The sequence below is a fragment of the Colossoma macropomum genome, unplaced genomic scaffold (assembly GCF_904425465.1).
Source record: "Colossoma macropomum unplaced genomic scaffold, Colossoma_macropomum, whole genome shotgun sequence".
Classification (NCBI taxonomy): Eukaryota; Metazoa; Chordata; class Actinopteri; order Characiformes; family Serrasalmidae; genus Colossoma; species Colossoma macropomum.
In genome coordinates this window covers 376934-402316 of record NW_023495007.1, presented here as the reverse complement: position 1 = coordinate 402316, position 25383 = coordinate 376934, and the positions used below count along the sequence as shown (strand labels likewise).

The following is a 25383-nucleotide window of genomic DNA, read 5'->3' as shown; positions in this document are numbered from 1 at the left end:
ACACGTCTTTTTCAAGCTGTTCAGGCTGACGTCAATACCCAACGTTCTTCATCGACTTGAATTCAACCTAACTTCAACCATGAATTCATGCTTACATATTATATTCATTATATCATATATTCATAATTGTTCTCAAAATAAGACAGCTGACAAAAAAGTACCAATAAAACATTTGCTTATTTATTTTAGTAAGACAACTAAAGACAACATTTTTCAAAGAAACAGAAAAAAAACATCGTTAAATTGGATACATATTGTGCTCCTAACTGTTTTGGGTTGGACGTGTAGCCTCCACTGCCAAACTGTCCAGGGGCTTGTTAAAGGTGGTCTGCCACGGCACAGGAAATATGTTCTGATCCTTGCTGTACCACTTTTTGACAGAAGCTGCAATGACAAAGAAAAACTAATCAGTCTTTGTCTAATGATGATTACAGACTACAATCAGAGGAGCCAATTAAAAAAAAAAAACAAACATTGTAATAGACCATGACATAGGGTGCAGGTAAGTAATTAGCCTAAGCTAGGGCTGCTTATATGCAATGCAGAAAATTAGGATTATTAACGGCCTATTAAGATGGTACTTGTAACTACACACTCAAATGCTCTTAAAGTTGAATTGGAAATCAAAACGCATTTTTTTTTCTTAACGTGACATATTTCCGAGTGAAACAGACTACTTGGGTGGGAAATAACTGTGGGAAAACTGTTTTTTTTTTTTTTTACTTTCAAATACATAGACGAGGCGAAATGCTAGGCAGCAGGCTAGCCTGTTAGCATCCATTTTGCTCTCGCTTTTGTTAGACTTTCATGACACCTTGACATCTTTTTCCTGAAGTTTAACAACATCTGAGCAAGAGATGGACTGTGTATGTCTGTGTAACTGTGCATGTCACTCCTTTACCAGCTAATTTCTATATTTATATCACCAGTTAAAATATATAAATATATTTATATATTTCATGTTCACTGATATACATCACATATTGCACAAGCAGCCCCCCACATATCACTGTATTGAAAATTTCCCAAAAATTACATTTTTAAGCAAAACTGTTCAGTTTTGTTATCTTGTGGGCCTTCCTGCTTTCTAGTGATAAACAGGTGGGTCTTGAGGTGGACAAGTTTGAGAACCCCCGCATTACAATACTTAAGAAAGTAATGTATTTAGAAAACATTTGGAATACATACACATTCTGAGAAAACCTCTGCAGTACTTTTTATTTCACACTGTTCCTTACTCAGTAAGGCAGTAAATGTAATTATGTTAATGTTTCATGAAAAAATTAAATTATTCAAATGAATGCAAAAATGATTACAAAATTCCCAACATTATTTTGGCTCTCATGGCCTGTTTCAGTCCACTATTGCTCTTATAATCATGCTACCTTTTCACCAAAAATTTGCCATATCCCAATAATAAAATCTATTGTATTGCTAATTTGACAGTAACATGGGTAGCTGTATGATTTTTAGTTAATAATGTTATATGTAACATGGCCAAATGCATGCAGAAGTCCAGTACAACACTATCGCTTATCACTTGTGAACATTTAAACTACTCAGAAGACTGTTCAGTTTAATCATCCCCCAAAGCAGTTCAGTAACACTGAGATTAATAACTGACTCATCACACTGATTTATCAGTATACACCGGTTATGTATTAGTCTATATTAGACAGTCTCATTTGTTCCATATACTAATAATAATTATGCAACATTTGGTTCCGAGCTGATTGGTTGAGAAGTGTTGTAATCGTGCTGATATTTGTGACAACAGCACTGTTTTTTCCACAGCAAAACTGTATCACTCCGCTGACGTGTTGCCAAGTAACAAGTTTACAGGCTTTATGCATGCAAACCTTAGTTGTTTTGTATTTGTGCTCATACAAAATGAGACATTGATAAGATGGATGATTTTAAGATAACATTTGACCTGCAACCTGTTAGGACAGAAGAGTGTGACTGCAGACGCACATCAAATTCTGAACCTTGATATTTCTACAGTTCTATGGCTCTATCTGTACCACAAAAGGTGAGATTTATAGTATCAGCAGTTATCTTGGGCTGTGCACAGGGCACAACAAGCTAGGGCAGAGGTCGGCAACCCAAATGCTGAGAAAAGCCATTTTGGCCTTTCGACAAAAATCAAACCACCTTGGGAGCCACAACAATGTCAATTTTACCATCTTGGCTGTAAATATGTCTCAGTACGTGCTAATGTCCTAGTATAGGCTAAAAAATATAATATAAACGAAAACACATGCTTAATTTGCTCTGCTTTAAGCTTTAGCTCAGCCATAGCCGCTTTTCTCACATCTCTAGCAGGAAAGTTTTCCTCAAAAGGAATAGTTTTTGAAAAATGTCTCTAAATATTTGATTTTTTAATGAGGCTGAAGTCGCTTCTCATTCGCCAGCTTCATGTTCAAATTTTCATATTCCACCTTAAATGATGCCTGACGTACCAGAATGTAACTGCTGCATCATTTAAGGTGGAATGGGAAAATTTGAATGAGAAACTGACTTCAGCTTTGCAACTTTAGTGTTTGGCAGTTTCTTGTTACAGATTAAACGTATCAGGAAACCAGCTGGAGTGTTTATAATTGCAAATAAGTCCATTCATCTCCAAATTATCAATGTTCGTCTTAAATCTCTCTCTGCCGTTTCGTTAGCTACTAGCTAGGTGAGGTTGTTGTGTGTTGATATGGTGACCAGCAGTCTGCGCGCCAATCTTCAGGGTTAAAGGGTGAATTAGCAATTATACATTAACTCCAGTGTTTAAGACCATTTATTGTTAAACTGTGTTGAATGATCAGCAAAGCTTTATTTTACTGCAAATGAGTATTATTTTTTTTACCTAAAAATCTAATTCTGCTGTGGGGCTGCAACAGGGCAGTAAAAGAGCTACGTTGCCAACCCCTGGTCTAGGGAATTTTACCATTGCATAGCAACAACTCATTTGTTGTAGAACTACTTTTTGGCAGAAGGTATTGTCAGTATTAAAGCATATTCAGTATGAAACTCTTTGATTTATTTTGTTTGTTTATTTTGTAGAAACTGTATAAAAGCAATAGAACACTCAAGGTGGTGTTATAGCGAATAACATCACGGCTGTGATAATCTAATCATATATCAAATCATAGCCGTGACATTATTATGCAATAACACACGATCTTGAGTGTTCTATTGCTTAAATAGCCATCAAACAGAACTAGAATTCATGCCTTATGATAATAAGCCACCCCACTGTGCATCAGAACTCAGAACATGCAACTTGTAACCATATCTGTAATGTTACAAATGAAAACAAATACAGCTGATACTGATAATCACAACTTTTGGAGGTCAGTGCCGCCGCTCACTTCTAAGCTAATCCAAACAATAGTGTCGAACGGCAATGAAAGGCGTTTCCATAAAATGAGAACGCCCACATCAGGAACACCCCCTTAACTTTCATTGGCTGATATGTCTGCAGAATGGCTTCTCTCATTGATGGATATGACTCAATGGTGAAAATACACCAGTATTTGTAAAGACGTTACGCATTCTAAATTAATATTGTTTTTACATGTTTTACATGAGCATTTAAAAATATGCACAAATGTACCGATTTTTATGATTTGTATAGAGTACTTTCTCACGGTTTTGTGATCCCCGACTTGAACTTGCAGTCTGAATGCCTATGATTGCTAATGGTAGCTATCAGCAGCGTTTTCAGCAGTACTACACAATCTGCTCCACACCAAGCATTATTTAAATTAATGGGCAATAATGGATTATAATGTGGATTATAATGTCCCTGATGATCAAAACCATTAAGAGTTTCTGTTGGTTCTTGGGGGTTTGTAATGTGTTTTGGCTTTTCTTGATGGGTTGATAATGTAAACGATCCTAACGATTTAACAAGTGATCTAGTGACAGATTCCAGATACATTTCTAATGCTTCACTTGGAAAATATTGGTCTCTATTGGTAAATATTAAGCTAATTCCCATTAGGGGGCAAAAACCATTAGGTTTTAATCCTAATGGTTCTAATGGTCTTTATTCAGCAGGGGTTATTGTTGTGCTGCCAGCTTGCACAACATAACTGAAAGTTGGGTATTGTTGACTTTCAAGCAACTAAATAAAATGATAAAATGTTAATGTAACAGTAAACTTACCGACATCACAATCTAATGAAGGCACTCGTTAATCTTGACCTTATTGATCTTTTTCGTGCTGTTCTGTTCACTCTGGAACATAACTGTGGCTTTTACTTCAAGCCCACGTGCCCGTGACATCACGTGAGGGGCGTTCCTGGGGGGATAGATCACAGAAATGCACACAAGTGGGATGCATTACCAATACTACTACTACAAAAAAAATAAATAAAAAAAGAAGAGAAACCTTTTCAGTCTGTGTATCTTTTGGTTATTCAACTGTCATTTCAAAACCAGCATTGAAAAATGGGAAAATGGGTCAATTCTCGTTTTTGGTTTTGTTTTTGTCAGTGCAAACACTAAAAATTTGCTTTGTTTTACAGTTTCACAAACTAATCATAAAATCAAAAAACAAACAAAACAAACAAACAAACAAACAACAATTCTTCACAACAAACAGCACAACAGGACCTAAAGCCCAACACAGAGTCTCCTCTCTCAGCGAGAGTTTAGTTTAATGTAAGGAAGGCGCTGGTGCTGCACTCGGAGGACTGAATGGCTTTCTGTCGTAATGAAGGTGTCTTGATAAAGAAGGAGACACAGGAGAGGCTACAGAATAACACAAATAACACATACATACATTTTAGACTTACAGAACAACATTAACATTATTAAACCACGACAACGTCCCTTTTTACGGGGGCGGAGCCGCTGCGCAGCTCTGCATAACGCGCCTCTAAAGCTCCCTCCCAAAACCAGTGGCAGCTGCCACAGTATTATAAGAACAATCTGAACACAGGACAGCTCACAGCTTTAACTCTTAGGTCTGGAGCTGTTTACATCTGACAGTGTGACATCACAGTATTCATTTTCCTCATCATTACTGGGCAGCGTGACTCATTTCTCTCTTTGATTTCGCTGTTAAATGGCAGGAGTTCTGTAAAGTCTCTTCCCCAGATCACTTAAGCTTTCTTCCTGATAGGATATATTTTATTTATTTATTGTTTAAGTGATAGAAAATGTTAAAATTAAATACATAAAATACGACCCCTTATTCCTCTTCTGTTTTTTATTATTTTATCATATGTTTGTGAAACTGTCAAACTGTGAAACTATTTCTTTATTTTCCACTGACAATAACAGAACCAAAAACAACAACTGACCCATTTTCCTGTTCTACAAAACTGGATTTGAGATGAAAATCGAATGACCAAAAGATACACGAACCCTTTTCCCTGAGACATAAACGCGCCTTGCACACATGCTCTCAAAATAACTTGCTCAAGAAAGAGCGGAGGTCTCTCTCTGAGCGAGTGTCTCTCTCTCTGAAATAAACAGCAGCTGCCAACCGGTCAGTAAAACACGGGTCAGACGCTGCAGGCACGTCAGTGACTTTTAAAAACGGTGCAAACAACCTGCCTGCCTGGCTGCGCTCCATCCAAACGGACCAGCTTCACACTAAACCCCGCATCACAGATCCAGTTTCCCTCCAGCGCTGCGATACAGGATGCTGGCTAGGCTGAGAATGACGAGCTGATATGGCGCTAGCATTAGCCGCTAACGGAAACCTAGCTAGCTTCAGCTTACACTGCCACAAACAACACAGACAACCCGCACCGCCTGCCTGTCTGCGCTTCATTCACACGGTCCGACTTCACACTACAAACCCACCCGAGCCTCACAAACCCAGTTTACCTCCACTGACTCAGCACAGTGCGGCAGCTATGCTAGCTAACACTGCCGGGCTAATTTGGCGCTAGCATTAGCTGGTAACAGAAACCCAGCTTCTGGCTGTCGATCTAAACTTATTAGCTCGACTAAACTTTAGTAAAGCACACATTTCTGTACAACCCGAATAAATTATAATTACTGAATACTTACCCAGTGTGTGTGTCCACCGCTCTCGGTTCGAATCTTCAGTCTTGGCCGCGGTTTTTCAAACGGCGCCCCGCCCTCCTCCTCCTCCTCCTCACCCAATCACCTGCAACTACTGTGACTTGAATTTTGAGTGACCAATCAGTCAAAACATGCCACTCTGTCGCTCTGTAGTGCTGTCACCGAAATTCGTGTCCTGTGGTTGTGTGCGTGTCATGCAGCAGGAAAATACATTAGATACATTTATTAAAAGAGCAGTAACATCACAGTTTATTGGTATGACATATTTTAACCATATTTATGTTTGTATAAATATATTTAAGTTATTGAACAGCAGTATGTGTGACATTTTGACAGACTGATTTTGTTTACCCAACACCACAACTGACATCCCACAAAATACCAGGGTCTAAAGCTGTCTGTATCCCACATTAGAAGGACTTTAGCACTGTGACGTTTAGCAGATGTTAGGTTTTGGTTAGTTAACACTGTGACTTCCCAGTTAGCAATATTTATCTCATCTTTAGTTTTGTTTTGGCCCAGTTCTGGCTGGGTCCTCAGCCCAGATCTGGTCCATATACTGTAAAACAAGAAGAACTAATTGATGTGGCCCAGATGAGGCCAATACACTATAAAATTAGTACAACTAACAGATGTTGCCCAACTCTGGCCCATATACTGTAAAGTGAGTAGAACTAATAAATGTGGCCCAGATCTGGCCAACATTCTGTAAAGTGGGTAGAACTAAGGGCTCTGGTCCAGCTCTGGCCCATATACTGTAGTATATATAAAGGTGTGGGCCAGATTTGGCTACCCACTTTAGTCCCCAACCAGGTGTGGCACTGCAGGATGCCACATTCATTTATTGCAGATCATGCAAAATATTAGTAATATCTGTGATTAGTATTAGTAATATTTCTTCTTAATAATTAATAGGTGTCAAAAGCCATTTTAGAATGAAAACTCCATGTTGATTCTGGTTAAATAAATAAAAACAGTAAATGAATGAAGGAACAAAGGCTTCACCTTTGTGACAGGTCGTTCTTGAGCAAAGTGGAGAGGCCACTGAAATACAGGCTAAATCTGACATCTACCTTGGAGCACTGTTCAAATGTAATTTCACAGACATTTTATTTTAAATCAGAGATGGCAAACATGTCTAAAAAAAATCATACTTAAGCGGTCTGTGGAATAAAAAACATTTGTGTATGTCCCTGAAGTATAGGTGTCAACCCATTCAATGTGCCTTCATAAAATACATGCATACATGAGATCAAGCCAACTGTGTATGAGACACTGTTTCGCGGTTTAATTTGATAAACAGCTATGTTTTCTGATTCTGTCTGCAATAATTCATATGATTACTGGAGGATTTTTTTTCCACAGTAAACAAATACAAAGCTGGATAAATCAAAACCTGTCCACTTCCTGATGCCTAAGAAAAGAGGAAATGCATTCAACTATTATTTACTTATTTAACTGATTTCCAGATAACACAGTTTTTGTGTCAAACTGTACAACAAATCCCTTTACCTAGTAATCTGGAACACCGCAATCAGCATTTCCAACAGATCCCTCTACAGGCTGAATATGCTCAGTCACTTTGGTAGTTGTTTCACTGTACGCAGTCACAGAGCTCCAATAACAGCTTGTCTGGAAGGCATGGGTTTTACTTCAGAAACTGAATAATGAGGCAGGAACTCCACAACTGTAAGATCTGTAACAACAAGAAAGGTTTTGTTCTAACAAACATTAAGGAACCCATAATCAAAATTAAGCTACTTACAGGTCGAACTAATGTAAAGCACTCCTGGCAGTGAACTCTCATATGAACCAGGAAATATTGCCTCATTTTAACAATGACAGCATCCATTTTAAAAAATTTTTGTACTTCTACTGACTTATACAGAAGGATGATGTGTGTGCAGAAGAGAGGACCTGCTGCTGTCACAAGACAATGTGCTAGCCCAGAGTAAACGCTCTAGACCCAAGCTAATGTCCTAACTGCAAACTAAAGCGCTGTACCAGTATGGCATAACACTCAAAAAGCACAGGCTATTCCTTTTAAATGCTCAGAGTAGTTAGCTAACGTTAGCTAAGGAAGAAGTTAACATTAGCCATGATGAATTAGCAATTAAGGGTAATGTAGCTAAACCTTGTGCTGATAGCCGTTACATTAACCTAGCTACCCTGTGCTTTTCAAGTGTTATGCTAAAATGGTACTGTTAGAAATTTAGTTATAACTTTTCATTTTCCATACTGGAACCTTATAATTTGAAATTATTCAATTATTACTCTTCCATTTGCCTTCTTTTCAAACCTAGCTGCCAGCTTGTCCATATGAAAATGGTGAACTTGTGCTGGAAAATTCATTAAATGAGGGTCTTAACCTTCAATGGGTGAACTCTAATTGCACTTAAGACATGCCAGACTAGGGTCAAAGGTACTGAGGTGTAAATCAGCCAATCTGCTGCAGCATAAAGGTGTGGCCCTCTTCCTTCATCCACATTGTTGGGCCACAACATTCATGTCAGAATTGGCCCTTAAACGTAGATACAATTTAAGACCATGCACAGCTGTCCAGCATCTGGCCCAATTCTGGCCCACACTTGGGTATGTAAGCCAGAATTGGCCAAGAACTGTCTGCTATTTGGGTGAGCTACTTATGACATGTCAGACATAGGTCAAAAGTACTGAAGTGTAAATCAACTGAGCACAAGTCTGCTGCAACTTAATTGTGCTGTGGCCCTCTTCCTTCATCCACACTGATCGGCCATAACATTCACGCTAGAAGTGGCCCTTACACGTAAATGTGACTTAAAACCATACACAGCTGTCCAGCATCTGGCTAATATCTATCTGGAAGTCAACAAACACTCACGGATGTAAGCCAGAATCGGCCGAGAACAGTCTGCTGTCTCAGTTAGAGCCAACAACATGTCATAGTCTATTGATGTTAGAATTTTGTTTCATGAAGGTTAAAACTCTGACACCATGGCCTAAAACCAACATTGGCATAAGACATGTGGAAGACGTTGGATGTTGGTTACATGACACTGAAATTTTAAACCAACAAAATATCAACTTATAATAATGTTAGAATGTCATGTCGAATTCACCATACTCATGACTGCATGTCAGTATTCGAAATCAATATGATGTTGGGATGTGACGTTTAGAAGACGTTGGATCTTGGTTAGTGAACATCACGCTTTAAAACCAACAAAATATGAACATCTAACATTGTTAGAATGTTGCGTCAATTTGACGTTAACGTTATGACGTTAAATAGACGTTGGGTTTTGGTCAACATACATCACGACCGCATGTCAGTTTTCTACGTCAACCTGATGTTGGCATGTGACGTTTGGAAGACGTTGGATTTTGGTTACTTTACATCACAACTTAAAACCAACAGAATATCAACGTCTAATGATGTTAGAATGTTACGTCAATCTGACGTTAAGGTTATGACGTTAAATAGACATTGGGTTTTGGTCACCATACCTCACGACTGCATGTCAGTATTCTATGTCAGTATGACGTTGGGATGTGACGTTTGGAAGACGTTGGATCTTGGTTAGTGAACATCACACCTTAAAACCAACAAAATATCAACGTCTAATGATGTTAGAATGTTACGTCAATCTGACGTTAAGGTTATGACGTTAAATAGACGTTGGGTTTTGGTCACCATACCTCACGACCGCATGTCAGTATTCTACGTCAATCTGACGTTGGCATGTGACGTTTGGAAGATGTTGGATTTTGGTTACTTTACATCACAACTTAAAACCAACAAAATATCAACGTCTAATGATGTTAGAATGTTACGTCAATCTGACGTTAAGGTTATGACGTTAAATAGACGTTGGGTTTTGGTCAACATACCTTACGACTGCATGTCAGTTTTCTACATCAGTATGACGTTGGGATGTGACGTTTGGAAGATGTTGGATCTTGGTTAGTGAACATCACAACTTAAAACCAACAAAATATCAACGTCTAATGATGTTAGAATGTTACGTCAATCTGACGTTAAGGTTATGACGTTAAATAGACGTTGGGTTTTGGTCACCATACCTCACGACTGCATGTCAGTATTCTACGTCAATCTGACGTTGGCATGTGACGTTTGGAAGACGTTGGATTTTGGTTACTTTACATCACAACTTAAAACCAACAAAATATCAACATCTAATGATGTTAGAATGTTACGTCAATCTGACGTTAAGGTTATGACGTTAAATAGACGTTGGGTTTTGGTCACCATACCTTACGACTGCATGTCAGTTTTCTACGTCAGTATGACGTTGGGATGTGACGTTTGGAAGACGTTGGATCTTGGTTAGTGAACATCACACCTTAAAACCAACAAAATATCAACGTCTAATGATGTTAGAATGTTACGTCAATCTGACGTTAAGGTTATGACGTTAAATAGACGTTGGGTTTTGGTCACCATACCTCACGACTGCATGTCAGTTTTCTACGTCAATCTGACATTGGCATGTGACGTTTGGAAGATGTTGGATTTTGGTTACTTTACATCAAAACTTAAAACCAACAAAATATCAACGTCTAATGATGTTAGAATGTTACGTCAATCTGACGTTAAGGTTATGACGTTAAATAGACGTTGGGTTTTGGTCACCATACCTTACGACTGCATGTCAGTTTTCTACGTCAGTATGACGTTGGGATATGACGTTTGGAAGATGTTGGATTTTGGTTACTTTACATCACAACTTAAAACCAACAAAATATCAACGTCTAATGATGTTAGAATGTTACGTCAATCTGACGTTAAGGTTATTACGTTAAATAGACGTTGGGTTTTGGTCACCATACCTCACGACTGCATGTCAGTATTCTTCGTCAATCTGACGTTGGCATGTGACGTTTGGAAGACGTTGGATTTTGGTTACTTTACATCACAACTTAAAACCAACAAAACATCAACGTCTAATGATGTTAGAATGTTACGTCAATCTGACGTTAAGGTCATGATGTTAAATAGACGTTGGGTTTTGGTCACCATACCTCACGACCGCATGTCAGTATTCTACGTCTATCTGACGTTGGCATGTGACATTTGGAAGATGTTGGATTTTGGTTACTTTACATCACAACTTAAAACCAACAAAATATCAACGTCTAATGATGTTAGAATGTTACGTCAATCTGACGTTAAGGTTATGACATTAAATAGATGCTGGGTTTTGGTCACCATACCTCACGACTGCATGTCAGTTTTCTACATCAGTATGACGTTGGGATGTGACGGTTGGAAGACGTTGGATCTTGGTTAGTGAACATCACAACTTAAAACCAACAAAATATCAACATCAAATGATGTTAGAATGTTACGTCAATCTGATGTCAAGGTTATGACGTTAAATAGACTTTGGGTTTTGGTCACCATACCTCACGACTGCATGTCAGTATTCTACGTCAATCTGACGTTGGCATGTGACGTTTGGAAGACGTTGGATTTTGGTTACTTTACATCACAACTTAAAACCAACAAAATATCAATGTCTAATGATGTTAGAATGTTACGTCAATCTGACATTAAGGTTATGACGTTAAATAGACGTTGGGTTTTGGTCACCATACCTTACGACTGCATGTCAGTTTTCTACGTCAGTATGATGTTGGGATGTGACGGTTGGAAGACGTTGGATCTTGGTTAATGAACATCACACCTTAAAACCAACAAAATATCAATGTCTAATGATGTTAGAATGTTACGTCAATCTGACATTAAGGTTATGACGTTAAATAGACGTTGGGTTTTGGTCACCATACCTTACGACTGCATGTCAGTTTTCTACGTCAGTATGATGTTGGGATGTGACGGTTGGAAGACGTTGGATCTTGGTTAGTTTACATCACAACTTAAAACCAACAAAATATCAATGTCTAATGATGTTAGAATGTTACGTCAATCTGACGTTAAGGTTATTACGTTAAATAGACGTTGAGTTTTGGTCACCATACCTCACGACTGCATGTCAGTATTCTACGTCAATCTGACGTTGGCATGTGACGTTTGGAAGACGTTGGATCTTGGTTAGTGAACATCACACCTTAAAACCAACAAAATATCAACGTCTAATGATGTTAGAATGTTATGGCAATGTGACGTTAAGGTCATGACGTTAAATAGACGTTGGGTTTTGGTCACCATACCTCATGACTGCATGTCAGTTTTCTACGTCAACCTGATGTTGGCATGTGACGTTTGGAAGATGTTGGATTTTGGTTACTTTACATCAAAACTTAAAACCAACAAAATATCAACGTCTAATGATGTTAGAATGTTACGTCAATCTGACGTTAAGGTTATGACGTTAAATAGACGTTGGGTTTTGGTCACCATACCTTACGACTGCATGTCAGTTTTCTACGTCAGTATGACGTTGGGATATGACGTTTGGAAGATGTTGGATTTTGGTTACTTTACATCAAAACTTAAAACCAACAAAATATCAACGTCTAATGATGTTAGAATGTTATGTCAATCTGACGTTAAGGTTATGACGTTAAATAGACGTTGGGTTTTGGTCACCATACCTTACGACTGCATGTCAGTTTTCTACGTCAGTATGACGTTGGGATATGACGTTTGGAAGATGTTGGATTTTGGTTACTTTACATCACAACTTAAAACCAACAAAATATCAACGTCTAATGATGTTAGAATGTTACGTCAATCTGACGTTAAGGTTATGACGTTAAATAGATGCTGGGTTTTGGTCACCATACCTCACGACTGCAGGTCAGTTTTCTACATCAGTATGATGTTGGGATGTGACGGTTGGAAGACGTTGGATCTTGGTTAGTGAACATCACAACTTAAAACCAACAAAATATCAACGTCTAATGATGTTAGAATGTTACGTCAATCTGACATTAAGGTCATGACGTTAAATAGACGTTGGGTTTTGGTCACCATACCTCACGACCGCATGTCAGTATTCTACGTCAATCTGACGTTGGGATGTGACGTTTGGAAGACGTTGGATCTTGGTTAGTGAACATCACAACTTAAAACAAAGAAAATATCAACGTCTAATGATGTTAGAATGTTACGTCAATCTGACGTTAAGGTTATTACGTTAAATAGACGTTGAGTTTTGGTCACCATACCTCACGACTGCATGTCAGTATTCTACGTCAATCTGACGTTGGCATGTGACGTTTGGAAGACGTTGGATTTTGGTTACTTTACATCACAACTTAAAACCAACAAAACATCAACGTCTAATGATGTTAGAATGTTACGTCAATCTGACGTTAAGGTCATGATGTTAAATAGACGTTGGGTTTTGGTCACCATACCTCACGACCGCATGTCAGTATTCTACGTCAATCTGACGTTGGCATGTGACATTTGGAAGATGTTGGATTTTGGTTACTTTACATCACAACTTAAAACCAACAAAATATCAACGTCTAATGATGTTAGAATGTTACGTCAATCTGACGTTAAGGTTATGACATTAAATAGATGCTGGGTTTTGGTCACCATACCTCACGACTGCATGTCAGTTTTCTACATCAGTATGACGTTGGGATGTGACGTTTGGAAGACGTTGGATCTTGGTTAGTGAACATCACAACTTAAAACCAACAAAATATCAACATCAAATGATGTTAGAATGTTACGTCAATCTGATGTCAAGGTTATGACGTTAAATAGACTTTGGGTTTTTGTCACCATACCTCACGACTGCATGTCAGTATTCTACGTCAATCTGACGTTGGCATGTGACGTTTGGAAGACGTTGGATTTTGGTTACTTTACATCACAACTTAAAACCAACAAAATATCAATGTCTAATGATGTTAGAATGTTACGTCAATCTGACATTAAGGTTATGACGTTAAATAGATGTTGGGTTTTGGTCACCATACCTTACGACTGCATGTCAGTTTTCTACGTCAGTATGATGTTGGGATGTGACGGTTGGAAGACGTTGGATCTTGGTTAGTGAACATCACAACTTAAAACCAACAAAATATCAATGTCTAATGATGTTAGAATGTTACGTCAATCTGACGTTAAGGTTATTACGTTAAATAGACGTTGAGTTTTGGTCACCATACCTCACGACTGCATGTCAGTATTCTACGTCAATCTGACGTTGGCATGTGACGTTTGGAAGACGTTGGATCTTGGTTAGTGAACATCACACCTTAAAACCAACAAAATATCAACGTCTAATGATGTTAGAATGTTATGGCAATGTGACGTTAAGGTCATGACGTTAAATAGACGTTGGGTTTTGGTCACCATACCTCATGACTGCATGTCAGTTTTCTACGTCAACCTGATGTTGGCATGTGACGTTTGGAAGATGTTGGATTTTGGTTACTTTACATCACAACTTAAAACCAACAAAATATCAACGTCTAATGATGTTAGAATGTTACGTCAATCTGACGTTAAGGTTATGACGTTAAATAGACGTTGGGTTTTGGTCACCATACCTTACGACTGCATGTCAGTTTTCTACGTCAGTATGACGTTGGGATATGACGTTTGGAAGATGTTGGATATTGGTTACTTTACATCAAAACTTAAAACCAACAAAATATCAACGTCTAATGATGTTAGAATGTTATGTCAATCTGACGTTAAGGTTATGACGTTAAATAGACGTTGGGTTTTGGTCACCATACCTTACGACTGCATGTCAGTTTTCTACGTCAGTATGACGTTGGGATATGACGTTTGGAAGATGTTGGATTTTGGTTACTTTACATCACAACTTAAAACCAACAAAATATCAACGTCTAATGATGTTAGAATGTTACGTCAATCTGACGTTAAGGTTATGACGTTAAATAGATGCTGGGTTTTGGTCACCATACCTCACGACTGCAGGTCAGTTTTCTACATCAGTATGATGTTGGGATGTGACGGTTGGAAGACGTTGGATCTTGGTTAGTGAACATCACAACTTAAAACCAACAAAATATCAACGTCTAATGATGTTAGAATGTTACGTCAATCTGACATTAAGGTCATGACGTTAAATAGACGTTGGGTTTTGGTCACCATACCTCACGACCGCATGTCAGTATTCTACGTCAATCTGACGTTGGGATGTGACGTTTGGAAGACGTTGGATCTTGGTTAGTGAACATCACAACTTAAAACAAAAAAATATCAACGTCTAATGATGTTAGAATGTTACGTCAATCTGACGTTAAGGTTATGACGTTAAATAGACGTTGGGTTTTGGTCACCATACCTCACGACTGCATGTCAGTATTCTACGTCAATCTGACGTTGGCATGTGACGTTTGGAAGACGTTGGATTTTGGTTACTTTACATCACAACTTAAAACCAACAAAATATCAACGTCTAATGATGTTAGAATGTTACGTCAATCTGACGTTAAGGTTATGACGTTAAATAGACGTTGGGTTTTGGTCACCATACCTCACGACCGCATGTCAGTATTCTACGTCAATCTGACGTTGGCATGTGACGTTTGGAAGATGTTGGATTTTGGTTACTTTACATCACAACTTAAAACCAACAAAATATCAACGTCTAATGATGTTAGAATGTTACGTTAACCTGCCATTAAGGTTATGACGTTAAATAGATGTTGGGTTTTGGTCAGCATACCCTACGACTGTATGTCAGTTTTCTACATCAGTATGACGTTGGGATGTGACGTTTGGAAGACGTTGGATCTTGGTTAGTGAACATCACACCTTAAAACCAACAAAATATCAACGTCTAATGATGTTAGAATGTTACGTCAATCTGATGTCAAGGTTATGACGTTAAATAGACTTTGGGTTTTTGTCACCATACCTCACGACTGCATGTCAGAATTCTACGTCAATCTGACGTTGGCATGTGACGTTTGGAAGACGTTGGATTTTGGTTACTTTACATCACAACTTAAAACCAACAAAATATCAATGTCTAATGATGTTAGAATGTTACGTCAATCTGACATTAAGGTTATGACGTTAAATAGACGTTGGGTTTTGGTCACCATACCTTACGACTGCATGTCAGTTTTCTACGTCAGTATGATGTTGGGATGTGACGGTTGGAAGACGTTGGATCTTGGTTAATGAACATCACACCTTAAAACCAACAAAATATCAATGTCTAATGATGTTAGAATGTTACGTCAATCTGACATTAAGGTTATGACGTTAAATAGACGTTGGGTTTTGGTCACCATACCTTACGACTGCATGTCAGTTTTCTACGTCAGTATGATGTTGGGATGTGACGGTTGGAAGACGTTGGATCTTGGTTAGTGAACATCACAACTTAAAACCAACAAAATATCAACGTCTAATGATGTTAGAATGTTACGTCAATCTGACGTTAAGGTTATTACGTTAAATAGACGTTGAGTTTTGGTCACCATACCTCACGACTGCATGTCAGTATTCTACGTCAATCTGACGTTGGCATGTGACGTTTGGAAGACGTTCGATCTTGGTTAGTGAACATCACACCTTAAAACCAACAAAATATCAACGTCTAATGATGTTAGAATGTTATGGCAATGTGACGTTAAGGTCATGACGTTAAATAGACGTTGGGTTTTGGTCACCATACCTCATGACTGCATGTCAGTTTTCTACGTCAACCTGATGTTGGCATGTGACGTTTGGAAGATGTTGGATTTTGGTTACTTTACATCAAAACTTAAAACCAACAAAATATCAACGTCTAATGATGTTAGAATGTTACGTCAATCTGACGTTAAGGTTATGACGTTAAATAGACGTTGGGTTTTGGTCACCATACCTTACGACTGCATGTCAGTTTTCTACGTCAGTATGACGTTGGGATATGACGTTTGGAAGATGTTGGATTTTGGTTACTTAACATCAAAACTTAAAACCAACAAAATATCAACGTCTAATGATGTTAGAATGTTATGTCAATCTGACGTTAAGGTTATGACGTTAAATAGACGTTGGGTTTTGGTCACCATACCTTACGACTGCATGTCAGTTTTCTACGTCAGTATGACGTTGGGATATGACGTTTGGAAGATGTTGGATTTTGGTTACTTTACATCACAACTTAAAACCAACAAAATATCAACGTCTAATGATGTTAGAATGTTACGTCAATCTGACGTTAAGGTTATGACGTTAAATAGATGCTGGGTTTTGGTCACCATACCTCACGACTGCAGGTCAGTTTTCTACATCAGTATGATGTTGGGATGTGACGGTTGGAAGACGTTGGATCTTGGTTAGTGAACATCACAACTTAAAACCAACAAAATATCAACGTCTAATGATGTTAGAATGTTACGTCAATCTGACGTTAAGGTTATGACGTTAAATAGACGTTGGGTTTTGGTCACCATACCTCACGACTGCATGTCAGTATTCTACGTCAATCTGACGTTGGCATGTGACGTTTGGAAGACGTTGGATTTTGGTTACTTTACATCACAACTTAAAACCAACAAAACATCAACGTCTAATGATGTTAGAATGTTACGTCAATCTGACGTTAAGGTCATGATGTTAAATAGACATTGGGTTTTGGTCACCATACCTCACGACCGCATGTCAGTATTCTACGTCTATCTGACGTTGGCATGTGACGTTTGGAAGATGTTGGATTTTGGTTAGTGAACATCACAACTTAAAACCAACAAAATATCAACGTCTAATGATGTTAGAATGTTACGTCAATCTGACGTTAAGGTTATGACGTTAAATAGATGCTGGGTTTTGGTCACCATACCTTACGACCGCATGTCAGTATTCAACGTCAGTCTGACGTTGGCATGTGACGTTTGGAAGACGTTGGATTTTGGTTACTTTACATCACACCTTAAAACCAACAAAATATCAACGTCTAATGATGTTAGAATGTTACGTCAATCTGACGTTAAGGTCATGACGTTAAATAGACGTTGGGTTTTGGTCACCATACCTCACGACCGCATGTCAGTATTCTACGTCAATCTGACGTTGGGATGTGACGTTTGGAAGACGTTGGATCTTGGTTAGTGAACATCACAACTTAAAACAAAGAAAATATCAACGTCTAATGATGTTAGAATGTTACGTCAATCTGACGTTAAGGTTATTACGTTAAATAGACGTTGGGTTTTGGTCACCATACCTCACGACCGCATGTCAGTATTCTACGTCTATCTGACGTTGGCATGTGACGTTTGGAAGACGTTGGATTTTGGTTACTTTACATCACAACTTAAAACCAACAAAATCAACGTCTAATGATGTTAGAATGTTACGTCAATCTGACGTTAAGGTTATGACGTTAAATAGACGTTGGGTTTTGGTCACCATACCTCACGACCGCATGTCAGTATTCTACGTCTATCTGACGTTGGCATGTGACATTTGGAAGATGTTGGATTTTGGTTACTTTACATCACAACTTAAAACCAACAAAATATCAACGTCTAATGATGTTAGAATGTTACGTCAATCTGACGTTAAGGTTATGACGTTAAATAGATGCTGGGTTTTGGTCACCATACCTCACGACTGCATGTCAGTTTTCTACATCAGTATGACGTTGGGATGTGACGGTTGGAAGACGTTGGATCTTGGTTAGTGAACATCACAACTTAAAACCAACAAAATATCAACGTCTAATGATGTTAGAATGTTACGTCAATCTGATGTCAAGGTTATGACGTTAAATAGACTTTGGGTTTTTGTCACCATACCTCACGACTGCATGTCAGTATTCTACGTCAATCTGACGTTGGCATGTGACGTTTGGAAGACGTTGGATTTTGGTTACTTTACATCACAACTTAAAACCAACAAAATATCAATGTCTAATGATGTTAGAATGTTACGTCAATCTGACATTAAGGTTATGACGTTAAATAGACGTTGGGTTTTGGTCACCATACCTTACGACTGCATGTCAGTTTTCTACGTCAGTATGATGTTGGGATGTGACGGTTGGAAGACGTTGGATCTTGGTTAATGAACATCACACCTTAAAACCAACAAAATATCAATGTCTAATGATGTTAGAATGTTACGTCAATCTGACATTAAGGTTATGACGTTAAATAGACGTTGGGTTTTGGTCACCATACCTTACGACTGCATGTCAGTTTTCTACGTCAGTATGATGTTGGGATGTGACGGTTGGAAGACGTTGGATCTTGGTTAGTGAACATCACACCTTAAAACCAACAAAATATCAACGTCTAATGATGTTAGAATGTTACGTCAATCTGACGTTAAGGTTATGACGTTAAATAGATGTTGGGTTTTGGTCACCATACCTCACGACTGCATGTCAGTATTCTACGTCAATCTGACGTTGGCATGTGACGTTTGGAAGACGTTGGATTTTGGTTACTTTACATCACAACTTAAAACCAACAAAATATCAACGTCGGCTGTCGTCATTATTCTACGTCAATTTGACGTTGGAATTAGACGTTGTGTGTATGTTGAATTTTGGTCATCCGACGTCACGACCAACATTCAACCAAATATCAACGTCTTTTGACGTTGGTGGCCAGCTGGGTTATTTAAAATATAAAATTAGTGTTTGACTGAGTTGTCGGTCTGTATGTTTCACAGCATAGCATAGCGAATACCTTAATAGTGATTTTTATATTTGCATATTGGCACTTGGACCAGTCAGCTGAGTACAAATGTATATACCTAGTGTAGAGCTTTTAGAGTCTCTACTAATGGCTGCATTCCTGAGCCCTCAGAGTTAGACATGCAGAGTCAGACTCAATCACAATCCATTGTTTCCCAATTTCCTCTGTTTGTATTTTATATGTCTGTCTGTCTCAGGCAGCTGTGTTCCAGTCTCCATATTCCAGTTCGTACAGTGCAGACTTTCTATCTTATTAATTTGTTAATGTAGAGAGCATAGTGAAATTTCTGTATTTTGTGTGTGTGTGTGTGTTTTGTGGGTGTGGATAAGAAGTGAGCATGTGGGCACCCTGTCATGAAACATTACGGATGTCTCTCAGTGCATAACAAGAGCCTGAAACAGAGCCAACATCCCTAAGAGCACTGCAGTGCATGTATTGTGTTTTAAATCTGCAGTTGGTTTCCCTCTGTTTATCATTATTTTCTTAAACAATGACCTCAGCTTACCTGACAGACTTTATTTCTGCCGTCTGGAAATGGAAAAGCGAAACCGCACTGACTTTATTTGCTTGAGTTCTTTTTTTCTCTAGAGAGTAGGAGAGGAGGCGGGTGGAAAGGTTCCTGCTGCTATTTATCTGCTCTTCACTCGCCATGTAGATTTAAAATTAAACTGGCTGTGGTTAGGAGCTCTGTGTAGGGTATAACACCTTTAGTGTTCACATGGCTCCTGCTATGTACATCTAACTTTGAGACTTTTCTGGAGCCATAAGATGATACAAGTATGATGGAGACTAAGCTACCAGAGACTGAATGCATTATTCATTTGAGAAAAAGACACAGGACTTTATGGAGAACCAAGAAGAACCAATTTACACAAGAACTGAAGAAGAAACATGGGGAGATGTCATTATAAATTAACATCAAGCAGGAAAACAAAAGGAATGGTAGTTCTGTCATATTCTGACAAGTTTGTTAACAATTGTCAACATGCCAATAAACAGAGGTAAAGCTTAGATGAGCTGATGAGAATTTGAGGCAGTGAGATGTCCTCTGGTTTCTTGGCCTGTATCCTAGCTAATGGATACATCTGAAGTCGATTTGAGGAGCTCTCCTGTCATCCTGCCAAAGGAAGGAGGCAGTGAGAGAAGCAAAGTGAAAAGAGGGAGGGAGAAAGTGAGCGAGTGAGTGAGTAAGACCGAGGTAAGCTGGAACAGACGGAGAGAATAAACACAGACAGGAGAAAGCGGAGCCACGGCAGCAACAGTGTTAGCGTTAGTGTTAGCATTAGCTCAGACTTTCCATCTGTTTTCTCTTGCTAACACTCCATTCTGATCGCAGTACATCCTTCTCTGGGAAAAGCACTGTGTGACCCCAGGCCAGCACAGACATACACACGTACACACACATGCACTTGAGAGCACACACTGGCACCATGATCAAGTCCAGCTGGTTCTATGTAAAATTCAAGTACAATGAGAAGGTAAGTCTGTACTTTATATTTGATCTTTTGTTCTCGTTTCTCTATGCCTCTCTCCTTGGCCTTCTCTCTCCATCTCCTCCTATTTATCTCCCTTAAAGAGTGGGTTTTGAACTCTGGTAACTATTGTCACAGGCACCCTCTAGTCAAGCATTGATCCACAAATACTGACCTGAGATTGACAACAGGGCAAATTTGTAAGTTCCTTTGAGCTCTCTCATGTGTTTTGTAGCAGCTGTACCAGCGTTTTGATGTTGTGAATATTTCATCAAATCTCGACTCAGCCTTTGAGGAGCATAGTTTAAATTTTTATCGCAACACATGCTCTGTAAGTGTGAATGAAGTTGTGAGCTGATGTTTTATCATAAGGATGGGTATTGCCTGACGTATAATTGCTTGAGTCATTATGTTTTAACTACATTTGATGATTGCAATTATTTGAACTGCTTTTGAGTTCATTCAGTGTTATGAAGAACTCTGTGTGCTTAAGTTAAGATCTGAGACTGTAATTCTTGTGTTTGTATTGCTTGTGTTTCTCCATGCTTCTCAATATGCATGGTTGTGCTTGCTTTTGCCATGTGTGTCTCTTGTGCTTTTGTCATTTGCTCTCCTCTCCGTGTGCTAAAATTTTGATACAGGCCTAGTGAGTCCAGTGTCAGCAGTGATAATGAGAGAAGGGCTGGTGAAGGGGACAGATGTGAATTGGAGATGTGAGGAGAGAAAGAGAGAGAGAGAGATAGAGAGGGAAAGATGGTGTTACACGGTTAAGTCCTGGGCCAGGAGTAGATACTGCTTATGTTCAAGCATATGTGCATTGCAAGAAAAATTCTGTTCTTTAGTTACACAACATCCAGTCACTCTGTTTCAAAGATGTTCACTCACTCACTCACTCACCCACTCACTCACAGGCTTGCTTGCTCGCTCACTCATTCATAGTCTAGACATGTTAGAAATCAAAGCAGACCCTGGAACAGCCCTAAGAACTCTTTTTATGACGAGCTTTGTAAAAGGCCCAGGTCCTGACCCCAGTAGCTCTTTCAGCTCTTTCATATCCGCTGTTCAGCAGAGGATTCCATCTATTTGTCAGCTAACAGAGGTGATAATCTTGTGTTTGCTTTAAATTATATTTGTGGTTGTTGCTGACATTTGACTGCCCTGAGTCTCGCAGGATATTTGAGAGCCTCTCATTCTAATGTTGTCTGTTTTAGAGTAAATTACAACTAAAAGATTTTGGTTACATAAGCTCTGTAAAAGCTCCTCGAAATCATGGGATATGGTTTATAGCTGAAGTTAAAGGACTTTATGATACACAGTATCCTGAAAGGTTGATTTATCTAGGAGTGATTCAGCAGTGAGTGCTTTAATATGAACTATGAGCTAAGTGAGATTGGCACACAGAAATGTGGAATGTCTGCTTGGAAGAACTGTAGCGCTGTTTTAAAATGTCAGGAGATGAGGAGAGACTCCACTACATCAACCTCAGATTACAGTTTAAAGGGACTCTTTAAAGAGATGCTCAAGACTCCTCTGTAGTCTGATATTTTGTAGGTGACCTTCCCCCTTTTCCTGTCTTTCCCCTCTTCTTTTTTCTCTCACTAATGGCATAGTGTTCTTATCTGAATTAATATCATGGGAGATGTCCGTTAACAGCTCCCACAAGTCTGTCTGTGCATGTATGTGCATAGTAAGTGCAGAGATTTTCTGCTGGCTGCTCTAGCCCGATGAGTGAATGGAACCATGACAACGGCTTGACTGCTGGTATAGGAGAGATGGAGAGAGCACTTCTCATTCATCCCATTATGCAAGTGCAGGAGAGTGAAGTGTAAAAATATGCAGTTCACAGCGGATTAACAGAACAGAGGGTGATGCTTTTTCGTGCAAGGGGGAGGGGGAACAAAAGCATGAGGACAGATGTGAATAAGTTGAGAAATGAGGCTGCACTCTTTAAGAGGGAAATGTAAACTTATTGCTCTCCTTTGACTACTTTAGTTTTTTTTTTTTATGATACTGTAATTACTTTGATTTGTTTGGGGAAGCTGATCCTAAATCAGTGTAAAAGGGCAACTTCTACCTAGAGTAAAAGATTTTATAAGCAGTGTATTGTAAAACCCATGCTTTTCAAGTTTATCTGGCTTGCAAAGCTTTCTTATGTGTTCTTGAGGTTTTTGCATCTGTGTGTTTGTGTTCCCAGTCTTTGGTTTATACCTAGTAGAGCTGGGCGATAGAGTAGTATAAATATCTGCATGGGTATGAAATTGAAGCCCAAACCTGACCTGTACCTGTGACTAAGACTCGACCCAAACAGGCCTGGCCGGTTCTGCTAAATTTGAAACCTGAACCAATCTGACTCCGCTGAACAGAAATGGATTATGATAGACAAGGTTTTACCGTGCTTTGCTTTGTTTCTAAGTGCTTGAGTTGAGCGACAGAAAATGTCATGCTGGGATAAACTGTTATTTAACACATCTAAAAAGCACCATTAACAGTAATTAGTATTTTTATGTTTTTGTGGAATTACCTGTCATGGAATTGGTGGAAAACAGTGTCCACCCTCCTTTGATCAACTGTTAGTTCTGCTATGCTAAAGTTTCTCTGTCTACTTCTTCTGCTTGCTGGAATGCCTAATACACTTTAGGCACACTTGACAAGCAAGAAGATCTGCTGGGACCTTTCTACCAACCCAACTTCTCTCTCATCACCCATGATTTCATTCATCCACTTCTCAAACTCCAGAGCTATTCCCAGCACAAGAAAGAGAGAGTAAGAAAGATAGAGAGCATGCAAAAGAGAACATACATGAGCATGCAAATAAAATCGCATATTAGAAGAAAACCTGAGTGTACGTGAAAGATCGGTATTGCCCAAACAGCCGATGGAAGTGTATGTGTGCCATTTGTCTTGACATGTGCATTGTTTGTTCCTTGCTAGTGCATGTGTCTGTATGTTTGGGAGTGCTTTATCCCTCCGAGGTAGTTGGCTATGTTGCGCAACCTGTTGATTGACAGCCTGACTTTCAGTGCTGTTCTAAAACGAGAAGGTCTTTACATCAACAGACCATGTATGACAACTCTGCCCTATGTATATATATGTGTGTGTGTGTGCGCGCGCATGTGTGCATGCATGTATGTTGCTGTAGGAGGCAAGTTGATGTCCTCTGATGATGTCCATGTGGGAGAGACGAGGTGACAAGGTGTTCCCCTTACCTAAAGAACAGATAGAAGGAAACTGATAGCGAGAAATTACAGCTTTCAGATTCATCATGACCTATTAAAATCCAGCCTTTGGCAGAGCACTGTCTAATCGTTACAGAGTGTTTCTTTTTTGTTTGTTTACCTCATATTGGGTGGAATACGATGAATTGTAGATTTGCAAGATCTGGTCGCTAGTTGGTGGTTGTGTGTTTCTTTTTCTGGGTGCATTGCACCCTGCCTTCATGTCTCTGTTAGCCATGTTTTGATGGTTTACTCTCGGTGGTTGGCCACTCTATTATGTAGAAGGCCAACATTACAGGGGTTGGATTGGATTATGAGCCAAACATGCTGACTGTGTGTAGATACCATAGTTGTGTGTGTCTGCATGGCAGCACATTAAATTCACGATCAAAACTTCTTTATGTTCATTTTAGTCTATTTTTCTGACTTTTTGTATTTATGTGGAAAACCTGTGAAAGAATTTCTTCATGACTATGACATTCCGTTCTCCTTGAATTCTCAATCTGGTTCAGCCTGTAATTTTCTCCTCTTCTTAATTTAATTTCTGATAATCTATCTAATACACACTGTAGGTCTGTGGCAGAAAGCTATCTCCAATAGAGCAGCTTTTAAAGAGCTGTAGATAGCTGTAAACTGTTAGTTTAAAATGTAGTGCTGCATGTACAGCGAAGGATGTGTCACTAAAATGTGAGCAGGTTTTACTGTCCAAGCAAAGTTCCACGCTAGTACTGTGTTCTGATGAAACGCAGGTGAGAAGAGATCTAATATTCTTTCTATAAATGTGAGTCAACGTAAAAATCTCCTGCTAATTTTCATTTTCATGAACACTAATTCCAGTGGGCATGATGTATGACATAACACACCATGGCACATTCTAACAATGTGAAACTCCCTTTTCATTTGCTAAAGGTTGAGAAAAGCGCTGCTTTTTTCACGCTCTCTGCATGCTTTGTCGCCACCACTCCCACAGTCCCCCATATACAACTGTTGCCTGTCTCAATTGAAATGGATGAAAGGTGAAACAAAAATTGCCTCAGTTTGCTGTAATGTAAGTGCAG

At 38.9% G+C, this 25383-nt stretch overlaps 1 protein-coding gene and 1 long non-coding RNA gene across 7 annotated transcripts in view; one reads left to right on the top strand and one right to left on the bottom strand.

Annotated features, from left to right (window-relative positions):
• auts2a (activator of transcription and developmental regulator AUTS2 a) overlaps positions 1-25383 on the top strand; it is a 501485-nt gene that overhangs the window by 135579 nt on the left and 340523 nt on the right. The window contains exon 1 of one of the 6 annotated variants that reach the window (XM_036560987.1): positions 20862-21116. The exons of the other annotated variants lie outside the window; for them this stretch is intronic. Within the exon in view, the coding sequence (XP_036416880.1) occupies positions 21042-21116 (75 nt within the window). The 5' untranslated portion in view covers positions 20862-21041. Of the gene's footprint in view, positions 1-20861; positions 21117-25383 lie in introns of those variants that run through there. 6 annotated transcript variants of the gene reach the window in all.
• On the bottom strand, positions 159-6384 carry LOC118800840. Its single transcript, XR_005006400.1, has 3 exons — positions 6019-6384; positions 4159-4294; positions 159-384 (listed from the first exon to the last, which is right to left on the bottom strand). It is a non-coding gene; the product is annotated as an uncharacterized LOC118800840 (long non-coding RNA).